The sequence below is a fragment of the Zonotrichia albicollis genome, unplaced genomic scaffold, assembly GCF_047830755.1.
Source record: "Zonotrichia albicollis isolate bZonAlb1 unplaced genomic scaffold, bZonAlb1.hap1 Scaffold_73_unloc_1, whole genome shotgun sequence".
Taxonomy (NCBI): Eukaryota; Metazoa; Chordata; class Aves; order Passeriformes; family Passerellidae; genus Zonotrichia; species Zonotrichia albicollis.
Window position 1 is genome coordinate 178,872 of NW_027428459.1, and position 20,841 is coordinate 199,712.

Consider the following 20,841-nt stretch of genomic DNA (forward strand, 5'->3'; position numbering starts at 1 on the left):
ATTAGAGGACCTGGGAGCAACTGGGGTAAAAGTGGGGGCAAGTGAACCACGCTGAGGTGACTGGGAGTGCCTGGCAATGACTGCCTGAATGTTCAGGGCAACTGGGATATACTGGGAGGGTCGGAGACCATGCAGGTGGTGATTGGCACCAAACTGGGACTGACTGGGAAGGTGTTGGGGGAACTGGGAACACGCTGGGGGCGAGTGGGAGTGACCGGGCCATTGCTGGGAGAGACTGGGATCACACTGGGAGTGCCTGGGACTATGCCAGGGACAACTGGGAGAACGGAGAACACACTGGATGAAAGTGGGAGGAACTGGGAGCAACTGGGACCATGCTGGGAGACAATTGCATCATCATGGGGAATCACTGGGAGGGAGTGACCTCGTCTGGGAGTGACTGGGATCAGGCAGGGAGGCAGGGGAAGTGACCAGGATGATACTGGGAGTGCACAGGCCCATACTGGGAATGACCAGGCTATTACTGGGATTGCCCAGGAAACTGGAAGCGCACGGGGGAGCAACTGGGCTCATACTGGGAGCAGCCACTGCAGACCCCGGATGTCTCCCTGAGGGCCATTTGCGGCTCGGCTTTGGGGCCCTGCCAGCTGCAAACATCCCCCCGAAAGAAACCCCAAACCCAGGCACCCCCCGGGATATTTGGGCCGCGCTCCCCCTCCCCAGGAACCTGCGGGATGTGGGGCGATGCTTCTGGGGCTGTGGCACTTTCAGGGAGCGCCTGGGGCACGAGATGCTCCCTCTCCTCTTCTGCTGTGGCAGCTGCTCGGACTCTTCCTCCCTCCCTCCTCTTCCTCCCTCCGATCCCTGTGGCCGAACTGTGAGGGGAAATGGGGCAGGGAAAGGGCGGGAACCGTGAGGGGAAAGGGGGCAGGGAAAGGGCGGAACCGTGAGGGGAAAGGGGGCAGGGAAAGGGCGGGAACCGTGAGGGGAAAGGGGGCAGGGAAAGGGCGGGAACCGTGAGGGAAAGGGGCAGGGAAAGGGCGGGAACCGTGAGGGGAAAGGGGCGGGCTCAGGCCAAGGGCGGCAACTCTGAGGGGACACTCTGGGAGGCGGCACTCTGCAAACAGAACTGCAATGGACTGAACATGAACGGGAGAGAAATCAGTCGGTCTGACAGGTTTATTTGCTATCAAATACATCCCACACACGCAGCCCAAGATAATCCCTATCCCACCACCCTAAGTGAGATCACGCTTTTCTCAGTCTCCTTCCAGCGCAATCTTACTCAGGTGGCTGAGAATCGATGGAGTTTTTTATGACATTGACTTTTTTGAGTTGCGATTGAGCAGTTTTGGGGTAAAATTGAGCTGTTTTCAGTGGGATTTGAGTGGTTTTGAGGTGACAGATCCATCCCTCGTAGATTTTGGAGTGCAAAAATATGGAGAAAGAAGAAATATTAAGGCCAAACCAAAATTTGAAGCCTCCATGTGTGTTCCCAGCATGGATCACAGGGAATGTGAGTGACCAGGGCTGTGCCCACAGTGCCTCCTCCAGTGGGGGATGGAGCTGGAGCAGCGCACGAAGCTCTGCCCGCACTCGGGGCACTCACAGGGCTTCCCTTAGTGGTGCCTCCGTTGGTGTTGGGTCAAGTTAGAGCTCTGTGAGAAGCTCTTCCCACACTGGGGACACTCGTAGGGCCTCTCCCCAGTGTGGATGCGCCGGTGCCTGACGAGGTGGGAGTTGTACTTGAATCCCTTCCCACACTCAGGGCATTGGAAGGGCCTCTCCTCTGTGTGAATCCAATAGTGCTGGAGGAGATGGGTGCTGGTCCGAAACCTCTTCCTGCATTTATCACACTCGTAGGGCCTCTCCCCTGTGTGGATACGCTGGTGGGCGATGAGTTGGGCCTTCCGCCTGAATCCCTTCCCACACTCAGGGCACTGGAAGGGTCTCTCCTCTGTGTGAGTCTGAAAGTGGCGGAAGAGATGGGCGCGGGTCTGAAACCTCTTCCTGCATTTGTCACACTCGAAGAGCCTCTCCCCAGTGTGGATGCGCCGGTGAATGACAAGGGTGGAGTTCTTCTTGAATCTCTTCCTACACTCAGGGCATTGGAAGGGCCTCTCTCCTGTGTGAATGCGATAGTGGAGGACGAGATCAGAACTGGTCCGACACCTCTTCCTGCATTTATCACACTTGTAGGGCCTCTCCCCAGTGTGGATACGCTGGTGGACGATGAGGCTGGAGTTCTCCCTGAATCCCTTCCCACACTCAGGGCACTGGAAGGGCCTCTCCTCTGTGTGAGTCTGAAAGTGGCGGAAGAGATGGGCGCGGGTCTGAAACCTCTTCCTGCATTTGTCACACTCGAAGGGCCTCTCCCCTGTGTGGCTCCTCTGGTGATTGTTCAGGCCGGAGCTCTGATTGAAGCGCATCCCACACACGGAACACTCGAAAGGCCTTTCCCCAGTGTGGATCCTCTGGTGCGTGATCAGATTGCCGTGCTGACTGAAGCTCTTCCCACACTCCCCACACTCGTAGCGCCTCTCACCAGTGTGGGTCCTCTGGTGCCTGATCAGATTGTTGCGCCGGCTGAAGCTCTTCCCGCACTCCCCACACTCAAAGGGCCTCTCCCCAGTGTGGATCCTCTGGTGCTCGATCAGTTGGGAGTTCCACCTGAAGCTCTTCCCACACTCCCCGCACGTGTGGGGCTTCTCCCCATCACGGAGCTGCTCACGGAGCACCAGCTCCGAGCTCTGCCTCCGTCTCCGGCCGCCTTCCCGGCCCAGGCCGGCTCTTTCCCCCTCACATCCCCGCCGGCTGCGTTTGCAGCCCCTCCTCGTGCGGCATCTCCGCGCCTTTTCCTCCCCGTTGCCTTCCTGCGCCGTGGAGCCGCTCAAAACGGCCTCTGCCACCAGCTCCTGCCGCGGGCATTTGTCCTCCCTGCTCTCCATGTTCCGCTCTCGCTCTGGGGGAGGAAGGACAAGGACACCATGGGATTTGCCTCCGTGCCACAGCCGAGGGCAACGAGATCCCCCCAGGCCGTCCCCGGCAGGACGGCACCGCCACCCCCCGATGTCCCCCCGAGGGGCCTTTTCCGCTCAGCCTTGGACTTCTTCATTCTCCAAACATCCCCCCAAAAACCCAACCCAGGCACCCCCCGGGATATCAGGGCCGGGCTCCCGTCCCTGCTCACCGGCGCGATGCGGGGGGAGATGATCCCACAGGTGGGGGCTGCGAATTCAGCCTGGGCGACCGCGTGGATCCGTCCGCTCAGCCTCCATCCGCCTTTGTCCCTCCTCTTCCTCTTCCTCCCGCTCCTCCTCTTCCATCCCCCCGCCCTCTCCTCAGCGTTATCTCCGCCTCCTTCTCCTCTTCCATCCCGCCCCTTCCATCCCTTCTCCTCCTCCTGCTCCCTAACCCCACCTTCTTCTCCTCCTTCCATCGCTGCGCTCTCTCCGCCTTCATCCCTCCTCTTCCATCTCCCGCAGCCCTGCTCCTCTCCCCGAACCGGCTGGAGCCGTGAGGGGAAAGGGGGCAGGGAAAGGGCGGGAACCGTGAGGGGAAAGGGGGCAGGGAAAGGGCGGAACCGTGAGGGGAAAGGGGGCAGGGAAAGGGCGGGAACCGTGAGGGGAAAGGGGCGGGCTCAGGCCAAGGGCGGCAACTCTGAGGGGACACTCTGGGGGGCGGCACTGTGCAAACAGAACTGCAACGGACTGAACATGGACGAGAGAGAAAAAAGTAACTCTGAGAGTTTTATTTGCTATCAAATACATCCCACACACCAAGCCCTACACAATCCCCGCCCAAATACTCTAATTGAGATCCCACTACTCTAAACCACAGGCTGGCTGAAGAATCGAGGAAAATTCGTATTGCATTGAGTTTTTCTCAGGAGGGATTGAGCATTCTGGGGCAAGAGTGAGCTGTTTTCATTGGGATTTGAGTTGTTTTGCAGTGATAGATTAATCTCTCTTGGCTTTTGGAGTGCAAAGAGATCGAGAAGAGCAAAAAATTAAGGTGAAATTAAAAGGAGAACAGCCAGGTGTGTTGCCAGCATGGATCACAGGGAATGTGAGTGACCAGGGCTGTGCCCACAGTGCCTCCTCCAGAGGGGGATGGAGCTGGAGCAGCGCACGAAGCTCTGCCCGCACTCGGGGCACTCACAGGGCTTCCCTTAGTGGTGTCTACGTTTGTGATGGGTCAAGTTAGAGCTGCTGGAGAAGCTCTTCCCACACTGGGGACACTCGTAGGGCCTCTCCCCAGTGTGGATGCGCCGGTGGGTGACGAGGGAGGAGTTGTGCCTGAATCCCTTCCCACATCAGGGCATTGGAAAGTCCTCTCCTCTGTGTGAATCCAATAGTGCTTGACGAGAAGGCCGCTAGTCCGAAACCTCTTCCTGCATTTATCACACTCGTAGGGACTCTCCCCTGTGTGGATACGCTGGTGGGCGATGAGGTTGGAGTTCTGCCTGAATCCCTTCCCACACTCAGGGCACTGGAAGGGTCTCTCCTCTGTGTGAGTCTGAAAGTGGCGGAAGAGATGGCCGCGGGTCTGAAACCTCTTCCTGCATTTGTCACACTCGAAGGGCCTCTCCCCTGTGTGGCTCCTCTGGTGCTTCTTCCGGGCGGAGCTGTGGCTGAAGCGCATCCCACACTCGGAACACTCGAAAGGCCTCTCCCCAGTGTGGATCCTCTGGTGCTGGATCAGGCTGGAGCTCACTGTGAAGCTCTTCCCACACTGCCCACACTCGTAGGGCCTCTCCCCAGTGTGGGTCCTCTGGTGCCTGATCAAATGGGAGTTCCTACTGAAGCTGTCCCCACACTCCCCACACACGTAGGGCCGTTCCCCAGTGTGGGACCTCTGGTGCCTGATCAGGTGCGACCTCCATCGGAAGCTCTGCCCACACTCCCCACACTCGTGGCGCTTCTCCCGAAGGTGGGACCTCTGGTGCTTGATCAGGCTGGAGCTCTGGGTGAAGCTCTTCCCACACTCCCCACACTCAAAGGGCCTCTCCCCAGTGTGAATCCTCTGGTGCTTGATCACTTGGCACTTCCACCTGAAGCTCTTCCCACACTCCCCGCACGTGTGGGGCTTCTCCCCATCACGGAGCTGCTCACGGAGCACCAGCTCCGAGCTCTGCCTCCGTCTCCGGCCGCCTTCCCGGCCCAGGCCGGCTCTTTCCCCCTCACATCCCCGCCGGCTGCCTTTGCAGCCCCTCCTCGAGCGGCATCTCCGCGCCTGTTCCTCCCCGTTGCCTTCCTGCGCCGTGCAGCCGCTCAAAACGGCCTCTTCCACCAGCTCCTGCCGCGGGCATTTGTCCTCCCTGCTCTCCATGCTCCGCTCCTGCTCTGGGGGAGGAAGGACAAGGACACGATGGGATTTGCCTCCGTGCCACAGCCGAGGGCAACGAGATCCCCCCAGGCCGTCCCCGGCAGGACGGCACCGCCACCCCCCGATGTCCCCCCGAGGGGCCTTTTCCGCTCAGCCTTGGACTTCTTCATTCTCCAAACATCCCCCCAAAAACCCAACCCAGGCACCCCCCGGGATATCAGGGCCGGGCTCCCGTCCCAACTCACCGACGCGATGCGGGGCCGATGATCCCACAGGCGGGGGCTGCGAATTCAGGCAGGGCTCCAGATCGTGGATCCGTCCGCTCTGCCTCGATCCGCCTTTGTCCCTCCTCTTCCTCTTCCTCCCGCTCCTCCTCTTCCATCCCCCCTCCCGCTCCTCAGCGTTATCTCCGCCTCCTTCTCCTCTTCCATCCCGCCCCTTCCATCCCTTCTCCTCCTCCTGATCCCTAACCCCGCCTTCTTCCCCTCCTTCCATCGGTGCTCTCTTCTCCGCCTTCATCCCTCCCCTTCTATCTTCCTTAGTCCTGCTCCTCTCCCCCAACCGGCTGGAACCGTGAGGGGAAAGGGGGCAGGGAAAGGGCGGAACCATGAGGGGAAAGGGGGCAGGGAAAGGGCGGAACCGGGAGGGGAAAGGGGGCTGGGAAAGGGCGGAACCGTGAGGGGAAAAGGGGGCAGGGAAAGGGCGGGAAACGTGAGGGGAAAGAGGCGGGCTCAGGCCAAGGGCGGCAACTCTGAGGGGACAATCTGGTAGGCGGCACTGTGCAAACAGAACTGTAAGTGACTGAACATGAACGGGAGAGAAATCAGTAACTCTGAGAGTTTTATTTCGTATCAAAGACATCCCACACACCCAGCCCAAGATAATCCCCATCCAACCACCCTAACTGAGGTCACGCTTCTCCCAGTCTCCTTCCAGCCCAGTCTTACTCAGGTGGCTGAGAATCGAGTGAGTTTTTTAAGACATTGACATTTTTGAGTTGCGATTGAGCAGGTTTGTGGTAAGATCGAGATGTATTATGTGGGAATTGAGTGGTTTTGAGGTGACAGATCCATCCCTCGTAGATTCTGGAGTGCAAAGAGATGGAGAAAGAAGAAATATTAAGGCCAAACTAAAATTTGAAGCCTCCATGTCGGTTCCCAACAAGAATCACAGGGAATGTGAGTGACCAGGGCTATGCCCACAGTGCCTCCTCCAGTGGGGGATGGAGCTGGAGCAGCGCACGAAGCTCTGCCCGCACTCGGGGCACTCACAGGGTTTCCCTTAGTGGTGTCTACGTTGGTGTTGGGTCAAGTGAGAGCTGTCTGAGAAGCTCTTCCCACACTGGGGACACTCGTAGGGCCTCTCCCCAGTGTGGATGCGCCGGTGCCTGACGAGGTTGCAGTTCATCTTGAATCCCTTCCCACACTCAGGGCATTGGAAAGGCCTCTCCTCTGTATGAATCCGATACTGCCTGAGGAGATGGGTGCTGGTCCGAAACCTCTTCCTGCATTTATCGCACTCGTAGGGCCTCTCCCCAGTGTGGATGCGCTGGTGGGCGATGAGGTGGGAGTTGCGCCTGAATCCCTTCCCACAGTCAGGGCATTGGAAGGGCCTCTTCTCTGTGTGACTCTGATAGTGCTGGAGGAGATGGCCGCTGGTCCGAAACCTCTTCCTGCATTTATCACACTCGTAGGGCCTCTCCCCAGTGTGGATGCGCCGGTGGGTGACGAGGGTGGAGTTCTCCCTGAATCCCTTCCCACATTCAGGGCACTGGAAGGGCCTCTCCTCTGTGTGAGTCTGAAAGTGGCGGAAGAGATCGGCGCGGGTCTGAAACCTCTTCCTGCATTTGTCACACTCGAAGGGCCTCTTCCCTGTGTGGCTCCTCTGGTGCTTGTTCCGGGTGAAGCTGTAGCTGAAGCGCATCCCACACACGGAGCACTCGAAAGGCCTTTCCCCAGTGTGGATCCTCTGGTGCTGGATCAGGTTGGAGCTCAATGTGAAGCTCTTCCCACACTCCCCACACACGTAGGGCCTCTCCCCCGTGTGGGTCCTCTGGTGCCTGATCAGGTCCGACCTCCATCGAAAGCTCTGCCCACACTCCGTACACTCGTGGCGCTTCTCCCGAAGGTGGGACCTCTGGTGCTTGACCAGGTTGGAGTTCTGGGTAAAGCTCTTCCCACACTCCCCACACTCGTAGGGCACCTCCCCAGGATGGGTCCTCTGGTGCCTGACAAGATTGCAGCGCTGGCTGAAGCTCTTCCCACACTGCCCACACTCAAAGGGCCTCTCCCCAGTGTGAATCCTCTGGTGCGTGATCAGATGGGCGTGCTGGCTGAAGCTCTTCCCACACTGCCCACACTCAAAGGGCCTCTCCCCAGTGTGAATCCTCTGGTGCTCGATCAGTCCGGAGTTCCACCTGAAGCTCTTCCCACACTCCCCGCACGTGTGGGGCTTCTCCCCATCACGGAGCTGCTCACGGAGCACCAGCTCCGAGCTCTGCCTCCGTCTCCGGCCGCCTTCCCGGCCCAGGCCGGCTCTTTCCCCCTCACATCCCCGCCGGCTGCGTTTGCAGCCCCTCCTCGTGCGGCATCTCCGCGCCTTTTCCTCCCCGTTGCCTTCCTGCGCCGTGGAGCCGCTCAAAACGGCCTCTTCCACCAGCTCCTGCCGCGGGCATTTGTCCTCCCTGCTCTCCATGCTCCGCTCTCGCTCTGGGGGAGGAAGGACAAGGACACGATGGGATTTGCCTCCGTGCCACAGCCGAGGGCAACGAGATCCCCCCAGGCCGTCCCCGGCAGGACGGCACCGCCACCCCCCGATGTCCCCCCGAGGGGCCTTTTCCGCTCAGCCTTGGACTTCTTCATTCTCCAAACATCCCCCAAAAACCCAACCCAGGCACCCCCCGGGATATCAGGGCCGGGCTTCCGTCCCTGCTCACCGGCGCGATGCGGGGGGAGATGATCCCACAGGTGGGGGCTGCGAATTCAGGCCGGGCTCCAGACCGCGTGGATCTGTCCGCTCAGCCTCGATCCGCCTTTGTCCCTCCTCTTCCTCCTCCTCCCGCTCCTCCTCTTCCATCCCCCCGCCCTCTCCTCAGCGTTATCTCCGCCTCCTTCTCCTCTTCCATCCCGCCCCTTCCATCCCTTCTCCTCCTCCTGCTCCCTAACCCCACCTTCTTCTCCTCCTTCCATCGCTGCGCTCTCTCCGCCTTCATCCCTCCTCTTCCATCTCCCGCAGCCCTGCTCCTCTCCCCGAACCGGCTGGAACCGTGAGGGGAAAGGGGGCAGGGAAAGGGCGGGAACCGTGAGGGGAAAGGGGCGGGCTCAGGCCAAGGGCGGCAACTCTGAGGGGACTCTCTGGGAGGCGGCACTCTGCAAACAGAACTGCAACCGACTGAACATGAACGTGAAAGAAAGTTGTACGTCTCAGACTTTTATTTGCTGTCAAATACATCATTCTCTGCCAGCCCATAACAATCCACATCCGTGAGGTTGAGCAGCGCACGAAGCTCTGCCCGCACTCGGGGCACTCACAGGTCATCCCTTCGTGGTGCTTCCATTGGTGTCGAGTCAAGTTAGAGCTCTGTGAGAAGCTCTTCCCACACTGGGGACACTCGTAGGGCCTCTCCCCAGTCTGGATGCGCCGGTGGGTGACGAGGTTGCCGTTACGCTTGAATCCCTTCCAACACTCAGGGCATTGGAAGGGTCTCTCCTCTCTGTGACTCCAATAGTGCCTGAGGAGATGGGTGCTGGTCCGAAACCTCTTCCTGCATTTATCACACTCGAAGGGCCTCTCCCCAGTGTGAATCCTCTGGTGCTCGATCAGTTCGCAGTTCCACCTGAAGCTCTTCCCACACTCCCCACACGTGTGTGGCTTCTCCCCTCACGGAGCTGCTCACGGAGCACCAGATCCAAGTCCCACTGTTCCCGGTTTTTGGGGTCCCAAATTCCCCCAAACTCCCCCAAATTTTGGGGTCCCAGTGTCCATTTTTGGGGTGCCCGTGCCCGTTTTTGGGGTCCCAAGTTTCCCCAATTTCTCGCAAATTTTGGGTTCCCTGTGTCCATTTCTGGGCTCCCTGTGTCCATTTTTGGCTCCGTCCATTCCCGAATTTGGGGTCCCAAATTCCCCCAAATTTCAGGATCCCAGTGCCCATTTTTGGGGTGTCCCGTGCCCGTTTTCGGGGTGTCCCGTACCCTGCTCCAGCGCCAGCCCCAGCGTGACCCGCCCGGTTCTGCGGTGGCTCCAAAGATCGCGATCTTCATCCCCGGTGCCGTGAACCGATCCGAACCGAACCGAACCGGATCAAACCGGGAACGGGATCAAGATCGGAATCCGGGATCGGGATTTGGGATCGGGAGCGAGACTCGAACCGGGACCGCGATCGGGACCGGAACCGAGACTGAAACCGGGATTCGGGATTGGGATCGGGATCGGCACCAGGAGCTCCGCGACGGCTCCGATGAGTTTGGGGAGGGAACTGGGAGGGACTGGGAGGGACTGGGCGGGACTGGGAGGGACTGGGAGGGAATGGGCGCGACTGGGAGGGAACTGGGAGGGACTGGGCGGGACTGGGAGGGACTGGGCGGGACTGGGAGGAACTGGGAGGGAACTGGGAGGAACTGGGAGGGACTGGGAGGGAACTGGGAGGGACTGGGAGGGACTGGGCGGGACTGGGAGGGAATGGGCGGGAACTGGGAGGGAACCGGGAGGGACTGGGAAGGAATGGGAGGGAACTGGGAGAGACTGAGAGGAACTGGGAGGGACTGGGAGGGACTGGGAGGGAACTGGGAGGGACTGGGAGGGAATGGGCGGGAATGGGAGGGAACTGGGAGGGACTGGGAGGGAATGGGAGGGAACTGGGAGGGACTGGGAGGGAATGGGAGGGAATGGGAGGGAACTGGGAGGGACTGGGAGGGAACTGGGAGGGACTGGGCGGGAACTGGGAGGGAACTGGGAGGGAACTGGGAGGGACTGGGCGGGGCGGGACGGCCTCGGCTCTCTCGGTTCCCGTGCAGCCGTCCCTGTCGGGATGGTCCCGGTCCATATTTGAGCCCAGTCCATATTTTATCCCAGTCCATTTGATTCCAGTCCATATTTTATCTCAGTCCATATCTGATCCCAGTCCATATATGATCCCAGTCTAAATAATCTCAGTCCAGTTTATCCCAGTCTGTAGGATCCCAGTCCATTTGATTCCACTCCATATTTTATCTCAGTCCATATTTGATCCCAGTCCCTATTTGACCCCAGTCCATATTTTATCCCAGTCCAGTTTATCCCAGTCCATTTGATCACAGTCCATATTTGATCCCAGTCCATATTTTATCCCAGTTCCTATTTAATCCCAGTCCATATTTGGTCCACTCTGTAGGATCCCAGTCCCTATTTGACCCCAGTCCATATTTGATCCCAGTCCAGTTTATCCCAGTCCATATTTTACCACAGTCCATATTTTATCCCAATCCATATTTAATCCCAGTCCGTATTTGATCGTAGTCTAAATAATCTCAGTCCAGTTTATCCCAGTCTGTAGAAACCCAGTTCATTTGATCCCAATATATTTTTGATCCCAGTCCATATTTGATCCCCATCCATATTTCATCCCAGTCCATAAGATCCCAGTCCATATCTGACCCCAGTTCCCATTTAATCCCAGTCCATATTTGGTCCGCTCTCTACAATCCCAGTCCATATTTGACCCCAGTCCATATTTTATCCCAGTCCATTTGATCCCAGTCTAAATAATCTCACTCCAGTTTATCCCAGTCAGGATTATCCCAGTCTATATTTGATCCCAGTTCGTATTTCATCCCATTCCATATTTAATCCATATCCATATTTGATCCCAGTCCAGTTTATCCCAGTTCGTATTTGATTCCAATCCATATTTAATCCCAGTTCCTATTTGATCCTAGTTCCATATTTGATCCCAGTCCTGATTTGATCCCAGTCCATATTTGGTCCCAGTCCAGTTTATCCCAGTCTGTAGGATCCCACTCCATTTGATTCCAGTCCATATTTTATCTCAGTCCCTATTTGATCCCAGTCCATATTTGATCTTAGCCTATATAATCTCCATCCAGTTTATCCCAGTCAGGATTATCGCGGTTCATATTTGATCCCAGTCCATATTTGATCCCAGTCCATATTTGGTCCCAGTCCATATCTGATCCCAGTTCCCATTTAATCCCAGTCCATATTTGGTCCACTCTGTACAATCCCAGTCCCTATTTGACCCCAGTCCATATTTTATCCCAGTCCAGTTTATCCCAGTCCATTTGATCCCAGTCCATATTTGATCCCAGTCCATATTTGATCCCAATCCATATTTGATCCCAGTCCATATTAAATCCCAATCCATACTTAATCCCAGTCTGTATATGATCCCAGTCTAAATAATCTCAGTCCAGTTTATCCCAGTCTGTAGGATCCCAGTCCATTTGATTCCAGTCCATATTTTATCTCAGTCCCTATTTGATCCCAGTCCCTATTTGATCTTAGTCTATATAATCTCCATCCAGTTTATCCCAGTCAGGATTATCGCGGTTCATATTGGATCCCAGTCCATATTTGGTCCCAGTTCATATTTGATCCCAGTCCATATCTAATCCCAGTTCCTATTTAATCCCAGTCCATATTTGGTCCACTCTGTACAATCCCAGTCCCTATTTGACCCCAGTCCATATTTTATCCCAGTCCAGTTTATCCCAGTCCATTTGATCCCAGTCCATATTTGATCCCAATCCATATTTGATCCCCGTCCATATTTCATCCCAGTCCACAAGATCCCAGTCCATATTTGATCCCAGTCCCTATTTCATCCCAGTCTGTATTTGATCCCGGGCTATATTTGATCCCAGTCCAAAGTTGATCCCAGTCCGGATTTGATCCCAGTCTAAATAATCTCAGTCCAGTTTATCCCAGTCTGTAGGATCCCAGTCCATATTTTATCCCAGTCCGTATTTTATCCCAGTCCAGTTTATCCCAGTCCGATTTATCCCAGTCCATATTTTACCCCAGTCCCTATTTGATCCCAGTCCAGTTTATCCCAGTCTGTATGGTCCCAATCTATAAGATTCCCAGTCCATATTTGATCCCAGACTAAATAATCTTAGTCCAGTTTATCCCAGTCTGCACAATCCCAGTCCATGTTTGATCCCAGTCCATATTTTACCCCAGTTCCATATTTGATCCCAGTCCTGATTTGATCCCAATCCATATTTTACCCCAGTTCCTATTTGATCCCAGTCCATATTTGATCCAAATCTATTTAATCGCACTCCCTAATTGATCCCAGTCCATATTTGATTCCAAACCATATTTAATCCCAGTCCATATTTGATCCCAGTCCAAATGATCCCAGTCCTGATTTGATCCCAGTCCATATTTGATCCCAGTCCCTATTTGATCCCAGTCCAGTTTATCCCAGTCTGTATGGACCCAATCCATAAGATTCCCAGTCCATATTTGATCCCAGTCTAAACAATCTTAGTCCAGTTTATCCCAGTCTGCACAATCCCAGTCCATATTTGATCCCAGTCCATATTTTACCCCAGTTCCATATTTGATCCCAGTCCTGATTTGATCCCAATCCATATTTAATCCCAGTTCCTATTTGATCCCAGTCCATATTTGATCCAAATCAATTTAATCGCACTCCCTAATTGATCCCAGTCCATATTTGATTCCAAACCATATTTAATCCCAGTCCATATTTAATCCCAGTCCATATTTAATCCCAGTCCATATTTAATCCCAGTCCTGATTTGATCCCAGTCCATATTTGATCCCAGGCTCTATTTGATCCCAGTCCAAATGATCCCAGTCCTGATTTGATCCCAGTCCATATTTGATCCCAGTCCCTATTTCATCCCAGTCTGTATTTGATCCCAGGCTATATTTGATCCCAGTCCAAAGTTGATCCCAGTCTGTATTTTATCCCAGTCCAGTTTATCCCAGTCCATATTTTATCCCAGTCCATATTTTACCCCAGTCCCTATTTGATCCCAGTCCAGTTTATCCCAGTCTGTGTGATCCCAATCCATAAGATTCCCAGTCCATATTTTATTGCAGTCTAAATAATCTCAGTCCAGTTTATCCCAGTCTGCACAATCCCAGTCCATATTTGATCCCAGTCCTTATTTTACCCCAGTTCCATATTTGATCCCAATCCATATTTAATCCCAGTTCCTATTTGATCCCAGTCCATATTTGATCCCAGTTCCTATTTGATCCCAGTCCATATTTGATCCAAATCTATTTAATCCCACTCCCTAATTGATCCCAGTCCATATTTGATTCCAAACCATATTTAATCCCAGTCCATATTTAATCCCAATTCATATTTAATCCCAGTCCCTAATTGATCCCACTCCATATTTAATCCCAGTCCTTATCGCCCTCCACACATTCCAAAAGTCTGGAATTCCAGCTCCCAGCCAGGAAAAGATGTTCCCGACCTTGAAGACAAACGGAGCAAAATCCTACAGAAACATTTCCCTGCCAGCCCTCAGGACTTCAGCTCCTGGGACTGGAAATTAAAATAATAATTGGGAAATAAAATAATTAATATTCAGGGGAGGGTCGGTGGGGACAGAGGGGTCAATTAAATCAGGCAATAGGTCAATTAAATCAGGGCAGGAGTCAATTAAATCCGGTAATGGGTCAATTAAATCAGGGCAGGAGTCAATTAAATCAGGCAAGGGGTCAATTAAATCAGATCAGGGGTGAATTAAATCAGGATAGGGGTCAATTAAATCAGATCAGGGGTCAATTAAATCAGGATATGGGTCAATTAAATGAGGGCAGGGGTCAATTAAATCAGGCAATGGGTCAATTAAATAAGGCAATGGGTCAATTAAATCAGGCAATGGATCAATTAAATCAAGGGAGGGGTCAATTAAATCAGGGGAGGGGTCAATTAAATCAGATCAGGGGTCAATTAAATCAGGATATGGGTCAATTAAATCAGGCAATGGGAAATTTAAATCAGGAAATGGGTCAATTAAATCAGGGGAGGGGTCAATTAAATAAGGCAATGGGTCAATTAAATCAGGCAAGGGGTCAATTAAATCAGGCAATGGGTCAATTAAATCAGGGGAGGGGTCAATTAAATCAGGATAGGGGTCAATTAAATCAGGCAAGGGGTCAATTAAATCAGAGGAGGGGTCAATTAAATCAGGCAATGGATCAATTAAATCAGGGGAGGGGTCAATTAAATCAGGGCAGGGGTCAATTAAATCAGGCAAGGGGTCAATTAAATCGGGCAATGTGAAATTTAAATCAGGAAATGGGTCAATTAAATCAGGCAAGGGTAAATTAAATCAAGGGAGGGGTCAATTAAATCAGGCAATGGGTCAATTAAATGAGGGGAGGGGTCAATTAAATCAGGGCAGGGTCTCTGGTGGTCCCAGGATCAAGGGAGACACTGAGAGAGAAACAGAGCAGGCAAAGAGAGGCAGGAGAGAAAAAGGGACACAAACACAATGAGCTCAGCAGGCGGCACTGTGCAAACAGAACAGCAAGGGACTGAACATGAACAGGAGAGAAATCTGTAACTCTGAGAGTTTTATTTGCTATCAAATACATCCCACACACCCAGCTGCACACAATGCCCACCCCACCACACTAATTGAGATCCCACTACTCTAAACCACAGGCTGGCTGTAGAATCGAGGAAAATTTGTATGGCATGGAGTTTTTCTCAGGAGGGATTGAGCATTCTGGGGCAAGAGTGAGTTGTTTTCACTGGGATTTGAGTAGTTTTGCAGTGAAAGATTGATCTCTCTTGGCTTTTGGAGTGCAAAGAGATCGAGAAGAGAAAAAAATTCAGGTGAAATTAAAAGGAAAAGCAGCCAGGTGTGTTCCCAGCATGGATCACAGGGAATGTGAGTGACCAGGGCTGTGCCCACAGTGCCTCCTCCAGTGGGGGATGGAGCTGGAGCAGCGCACGAAGCTCTGCCCGCACTCGGGGCACTCACAGGGCTTCCCTTAGTGGTGCCTCCGTTGGTGTTGGGTCAAGTGAGAGCTCTGTGAGAAGCTCTTCCCACACTGGGGACACTCGTAGGGCCTCTCCCCAGTCTGGATGCGCCGGTGGGTGACGAGGGTGGAGTTGTGCCTGAATCCCTTCCCACAGTCGGGGCATTGGAAGGGCCTCTCGTCTGTGTGAGTCTGATAGTGCCTGAGGAGATGAGAGCTGGTCTGAAACCTCTTCCTGCATTTATCACACTTGTAGGGCCTCTCCCCAGTGTGGATACGCTGGTGGGCGATGAGGGTGGACTTCTGCCTGAATCCCTTCCCACACTCAGGGCATTGGAAGGGCCTCTCCTCTGTGTGAGTCTGAAAGTGGCAGAAGAGATGGGCGCGGGTCTGAAACCTCTTCCTGCATTTGTCACACTCAAAGGGCCTCTCCCCTGTGTGGCTCCTCTGGTGCTTGTTCCGGGCGGAGCTCTGGCTGAAGCGCATCCCACACTCGGAACACTCGAAAGACCTTTCCCCAGTGTGGATCCTCTGGTGCTGGATCAGGCTGGAGCTCACTGTGAAGCTCTTCCCACACTGCCCACACTCGTAGGGCCTCTCCCCAGTGTGGGTCCTCTGGTGCCTGATCAAATGGGAGTTCCTACTGAAGCTGTCCCCACACTCCCCACACACGTAGGGCCGTTCCCCAGTGTGGGACCTCTGGTGCCTGATCAGGTGCGACCTCCATCGGAAGCTCTGCCCACACTCCCCCCACTCGTGGCGCTTCTCCCGAAGGTGTGACCTCTGGTGCTTGATCAGGCTGGAGCTCTGGGTGAAGCTCTTCCCACACTCCCCACACTCGTAGGGCCTCTCCCCAGGATGGGTCCTCTGGTGCGTGATCATATTATGGCGCTGGCTGAAGCTCTTCCCACACTCCCCACACTCAAAGGGCCTCTCTCCAGTGTGAATCCTCTGGTGCTGGATCAGTTCGCAGTTCCACCTGAAGCTCTTCCCACACTCCCCGCACGTGTGGGGCTTCTCCCCATCACGGAGCTGCTCACGGAGCACCAGCTCCGAGCTCTGCCTCCGTCTCCGGCCGCCTTCCCGGCCCAGGCCGGCTCTTTCCCCCTCACATCCCCGCCGGCTGCGTTTGCAGCCCCTCCTCGTGCGGCATCTCCGCGCCTTTTCCTCCCCGTTGCCTTCCTGCGCCGTGGAGCCGCTCAAAACGGCCTCTGCCACCAGCTCCTGCCGCGGGCATTTGTCCTCCCTGCTCTCCATGCTCCGCTCCTGCTCTGGGGGAGGAAGGACAAGGACACGATGGGATTTGCCTCCGTGCCACAGCCGAGGGCAACGAGATCCCCCCAGGCCGTCCCCGGCAGGACAGCACCGCCACCCCCCGATGTCCCCCCGAGGGGCCTTTTCCGCTCAGCCTTGGACTTCTTCATTCTCCAAACATCCCCCCAAAAACCCAACCCAGGCACCCCCCGGGATATCAGGGCCGGGCTCCCGTCCCTGCTCACCGGCGCGATGCGGGGGGAGATGATCCCACAGGCGGGGGCTGCGAATTCAGGCTGGGCTCCAGACCGCGTGGATCCGTCCGCTCAGCCTCGATCCGCCTTTGTCCCTCCTCTTCCTCCTCCTCCCGCTCCTCCTCTTCCATCCCCCCTCCCGCTCCTCAGCGTTATCTCCGCCTCCTTCTCCTCTTCCATCCCGCCCCTTCCATCCCTTCTCGTCTTTCTCCTCCCCAACCCCGCCTTCTTCCCCTCCTTCCATCGCTGCTCCCTCTCCGCCTTCATCCCTCTTCTTCCATCTCCCCCAGCCCTGCTCCTCTCCCCGAACCGGCTGGAACCGTGAGGGGAAATAGGCTGGGAAATACCAGAACCGTGAGGGGAAAAAGGGCAGGGAAAGGGCGGGAACCGTGAGGGGAAAGGGGGCATGGAAAGGGCGGGAACCGTGAGGGGAAAGGGGCGGGCTCAGGCCAAGGGCGGCAACTCTGAGGGGACACTCTGGGAGGCGGCACTGTGCAAACAGAACTGCAAAGTCTGAACATGAACAGGAGAGAAATTAATAAGTCTGAAAGTTTTATTTCGTATCAAATACATCCCACACACCCAGCCCAAGATAATCCCCATCCCACCACCCTAACTGAGGTCACGCTTCTCTCAGTCTCCTTCCAGCCCAATCTTACTCAGGTGGCTGAGAATCGAGTGAGTTGTTTAAGACATTGACTTTTTTGAGTAGCGATTGAGAAGTTTTGGGGCAAGACTGAGCTGTTTTCAGTGGGATTTGAGTGGTTTTGAGGAGACAGATCCATCCCGCGTGGATTTTGGAGTGCAAAGAGATGGAGAAGGGAGAAATATTAAGGCCAAACCAAAATTTGAAGCCTCCTTGTCTGTTCCCAGCATGGATCACAGGGAATGTGAGTGACCAGGGCTGTGCCCACAATGCCTCCTCCAGTGGGGGATGGATCTGGAGCAGCGCACGAAGCTCTGCCCGCACTCGGGGCACTCACAGGGCTTCCCTTAGTGGTGTCTACGTTTGTGTTGGGTCAAGTTAGAGGTGTCTGAGAAGCTCTTCCCACACTGGGGACACTCGTAGGGCCTCTCCCCAGTGTGGATGCGCCGGTGGGTGACGAGGGTGGAGTTGTGCTTAAATCCCTTCCCACAGTCGGGGCATTGGAAGGGTCTCTCCTCTGTGTGAATCCGATAGTGCTGGAGGAGAAGGCCACTGGTCCGAAACCTCTTCCTGCATTTATCACACTCGTAGGGCCTCTCCCCAGTGTGGATGCGCTGGTGGGCGATGAGGGTGGAGTTCTTCCGGAATCCCTTCCCACAGTCAGGGCACTGGAAGGGTCTCTCCTCTGTGTGAGTCTGAAAGTGGTAAAAGAGATCGGCGCGGGTCTGAAACCTCTTCCTGCATTTGTCACACTCGAAGGGCCTCTCCCCTGTGTGGCTCCTCTGGTGCTTGTTCCGGCTGGAGCTCTGGCTGAAGCGCATCCCACACTCGGAACACTCAAAAGGCCTTTCCCCAGTGTGGATCCTCTGGTGCACGATCAGGCTGGAGCTCTCTGTGAAACTCTTCCCACACTCCCCACACTCGTAGGGCCTCTCCCCAGTGTGAATCCTCTGGTGCTGGATCAGTTGGGAGTTCCTGCTGAAGCTCTTCCCACACTCCCCACACTCGTAGGGCCTCTCCCCAGTGTGAATCCTCTGGTGCGTGATGAGCTGCGACCTCCATCGGAAGCTCTGCCCACACTCCCCACACTCGTGGCGCTTCTCCCGAAGGTGGGACCTCTGGTGCTGCATCAGGCTGGAGCTCTGGGTGAAGCTCTTCCCACACTCCCCACACTCGTAGGGCCTCTCCCCAAGATGGGTCCTCTGGTGCCTGGTCAGAGTGCTGTGCTGGCTGAAGCTCTTCCCACACTCCCCGCACGTGTGGGGCTTCTCCCCATCACGGAGCTGCTCACGGAGCACCAGCTCCGAGCTCTGCCTCCGTCTCTGGCCGCCTTCCCGGCCCAGGCCGGCTCTTTCCCCCTCACATCCCCGCCGGCTGCGTTTGCAGCCCCTCCTCGAGCGGCATCTCCGCGCCTTTTCCTCCCCGTTGCCTTCCTGCGCCGTGGAGCCGCTCAAAACGGCCTCTTCCACCAGCTCCTGCCGCGGGCATTTGTCCTCCCTGCTCTCCATGCTCCGCTCCTGCTCTGGGGGAGGAAGGACAAGGACACCATGGGATTTGCCTCCGTGCCACAGCCGAGGGCAACGAGATCCCCCCAGGCCGTCCCCGGCAGGACGGCACCGCCACCCCCCGATGTCCCCCCGAGGGGCCTTTTCCGCTCAGCCTTGGACTTCTTCATTCTCCAAACATCCCCCCAAAAACCCAACCCAGGCACCCCCCGGGATATCAGGGCCGGGCTCCCGTCCCTGCTCACCGGCGCGATGCGGGGCCGATGATCCCACAGGCGGGGGCTGCGAATTCAGGCTGGTCGACCGCGTGGATCCGTCCGCTCAGCCTCGATCCGCCTTTGTCCCTCCTCTTCCTCTTCCTCCCGCTCCTCCTCTTCAGCCCAACCTCCCCCCTGCTCCTCCCCCCGACCCCGCCTCTTCCTCATCGTTCATCCCTGCCCTTCCCTCCCTCCTCCTCCTCCCCCAGCAGCAGCCGCACTCTCCGTGCCCCGTTCCCGCAGCCCTCGCAGCCGCGGCAGGAGCGCGGATGGAGCCGGGACAGGTCGGGATGGGCAGCGCGGGGCTCTCGGCTGCTCCAGCCGCTGCGGGAGGGGTGAACCCGGCCCGGGCCAAAGGAGAGGCGAACTGGGCAAACTGGGGGCTGCACATCCAAACTGGGCCTTGCTGGGGACCCTGCCTGGCCACTGCCAGCCCTTGGGGCTCCTCTCGGCACATCCGCCGGGGGGGAAACGCACACAGGGCTGGGGGATCCCGGCAGTGGCAGCGCTGCCAGGGACGGGGCTGCGCTGGGGTCGTACTGGGAGTGACTGGGGCTGTACTGGTTCTGTACTGACATCATACTGGGAGTGACTGGGGCTGTACTGGTTCTGTACTGACATCATACTGGGGTCGTACTGGGAGTGACTGGGGCTGTACTGGTTCTGTACTGACATCATACTGGGAGTGACGGGGGCTGTACTGGTTCTGTACTGACATCATACCGGGGTCGTACTGGGAGTGCCTGGGGTGCACTGGTTCTGTACTGACATCATACTGGGAGTGACTGGGGCTGTACTGGTTCTGTACTGACATCATACCGGGGTCGTACATGGAATTACTGGGACTGTACTGGCTTTGCACTGACACCACGCTGGGATGACACTGGGATTGTAGTGAGTTTGTACAGACATCATTCCAGATCACACTGCGTTCCCAGGGCAGATTGTGATCGCACTCATGGGGGCTGGGATCATACTGGGATCATACTGGGAGTGGCTACAATCATACTGGGATAAGAGTGGCTGTGATTGGACCCTCAATGGGGGCTTCTGGGAGCTACCAGGCCCATGCTGGGAGCCAACTGGGGACTGAATTAGAGGAACTGGGAGCAACTGGGGTAAAAGTGGGGGCAAGTGAACCACGCTGAGGTGACTGGGAGTGCCTGGCAATGACTGCCAGAATGTTCAGGGCAACTGGGATATACTGGGAGGGTCGGAGACCATGCAGGTGGTGATTGGCACCAAACTGGGACTGACTGGGATGGTGTTGGGGGAACTGGGAACACGCTGGGGGCGAGTGGGAGTGACCGGGCCATTTCTGGGAGAGACTGGGATCACACTGGGAGTGCCTGGGACTATGCCAGGGACAACTGGGAGAACGGAGAACACACTGGATGAAAGTGGGAGGAACTGGGAGCAAGTGGGACCATGCTGGGAGACAATTGCATCATCATGGGGAATCACTGGGAGGGAGTGACCTCGTCTGGGAGTGACTGGGATCAGGCAGGGAGGCAGGGGAAGTGACCAGGATGATACTGGGAGTGCACAGGCCCATACTGGGAATGACCAGGCTATTACTGGGATTGCCCAGGAAACTGGAATCGCACGGGGGAGCAACTGGGCTCATACTGGGAGCAGCCACTGCAGACCCCGGATGTCTC

At 55.9% G+C, this 20,841-nt stretch overlaps 3 protein-coding genes across 4 annotated transcripts in view; all 3 read right to left on the reverse strand.

Annotated features, from left to right (window-relative positions):
* Window positions 1–1,102: 1,102 nt before the first annotated feature.
* Window positions 1,103–20,841, reverse strand: part of LOC141727990 (uncharacterized) — a 94,884-nt gene continuing 75,145 nt past the window's right edge. The window contains exons 1-2 of one of the 2 annotated variants that reach the window (XM_074534286.1): window positions 3,152–3,266; window positions 1,103–2,923 (exon numbers count right to left, since the gene is read on the reverse strand). In XM_074534286.1, the coding sequence (XP_074390387.1) occupies window positions 1,581–2,909 (1,329 nt within the window). In that variant the 5' untranslated portion in view covers window positions 2,910–2,923; window positions 3,152–3,266 and the 3' untranslated portion in view covers window positions 1,103–1,580. Of the gene's footprint in view, window positions 2,924–3,151; window positions 3,267–20,841 lie in introns of those variants that run through there. The other variant, XM_074534285.1, reaches the window with a different exon arrangement.
* On the reverse strand, window positions 3,625–8,571 carry LOC141728011 (uncharacterized). The gene is given in 4 exon segments (XM_074534306.1): window positions 3,625–4,278; window positions 4,281–5,000; window positions 6,585–7,997; window positions 8,459–8,571. Coding segments are annotated over 4 exon segments (2,298 nt in total). The 5' UTR covers window positions 8,478–8,571; the 3' UTR covers window positions 3,625–4,132.
* LOC141728020 (uncharacterized) lies at window positions 14,128–18,934 on the reverse strand. Its single transcript, XM_074534313.1, has 2 exons — window positions 17,796–18,934; window positions 14,128–16,230 (listed from the first exon to the last, which is right to left on the reverse strand). Exons 1-2 carry the CDS (start codon window positions 18,924–18,926, stop codon window positions 15,277–15,279), a joined length of 2,085 nt encoding a protein of 694 aa, XP_074390414.1. The 5' UTR covers window positions 18,927–18,934; the 3' UTR covers window positions 14,128–15,276.

What these genes read in the sequence shown, in the direction of transcription:
- LOC141728020 (XM_074534313.1), bottom strand. Translation starts at nt 18,926, where the DNA reads ATGGAGAGCAGGGAGGACAAATGCCCGCGGCAGGAGCTGGTGGAAGAG. An exon ending in GCTTCTCAGACACCTCTAAC is followed by an intron (nt 16,231 to 17,795) that starts TTGACCCAACAC and finishes TGGAACTGCGAA; the next exon opens with CTGATCCAGCACCAGAGGAT.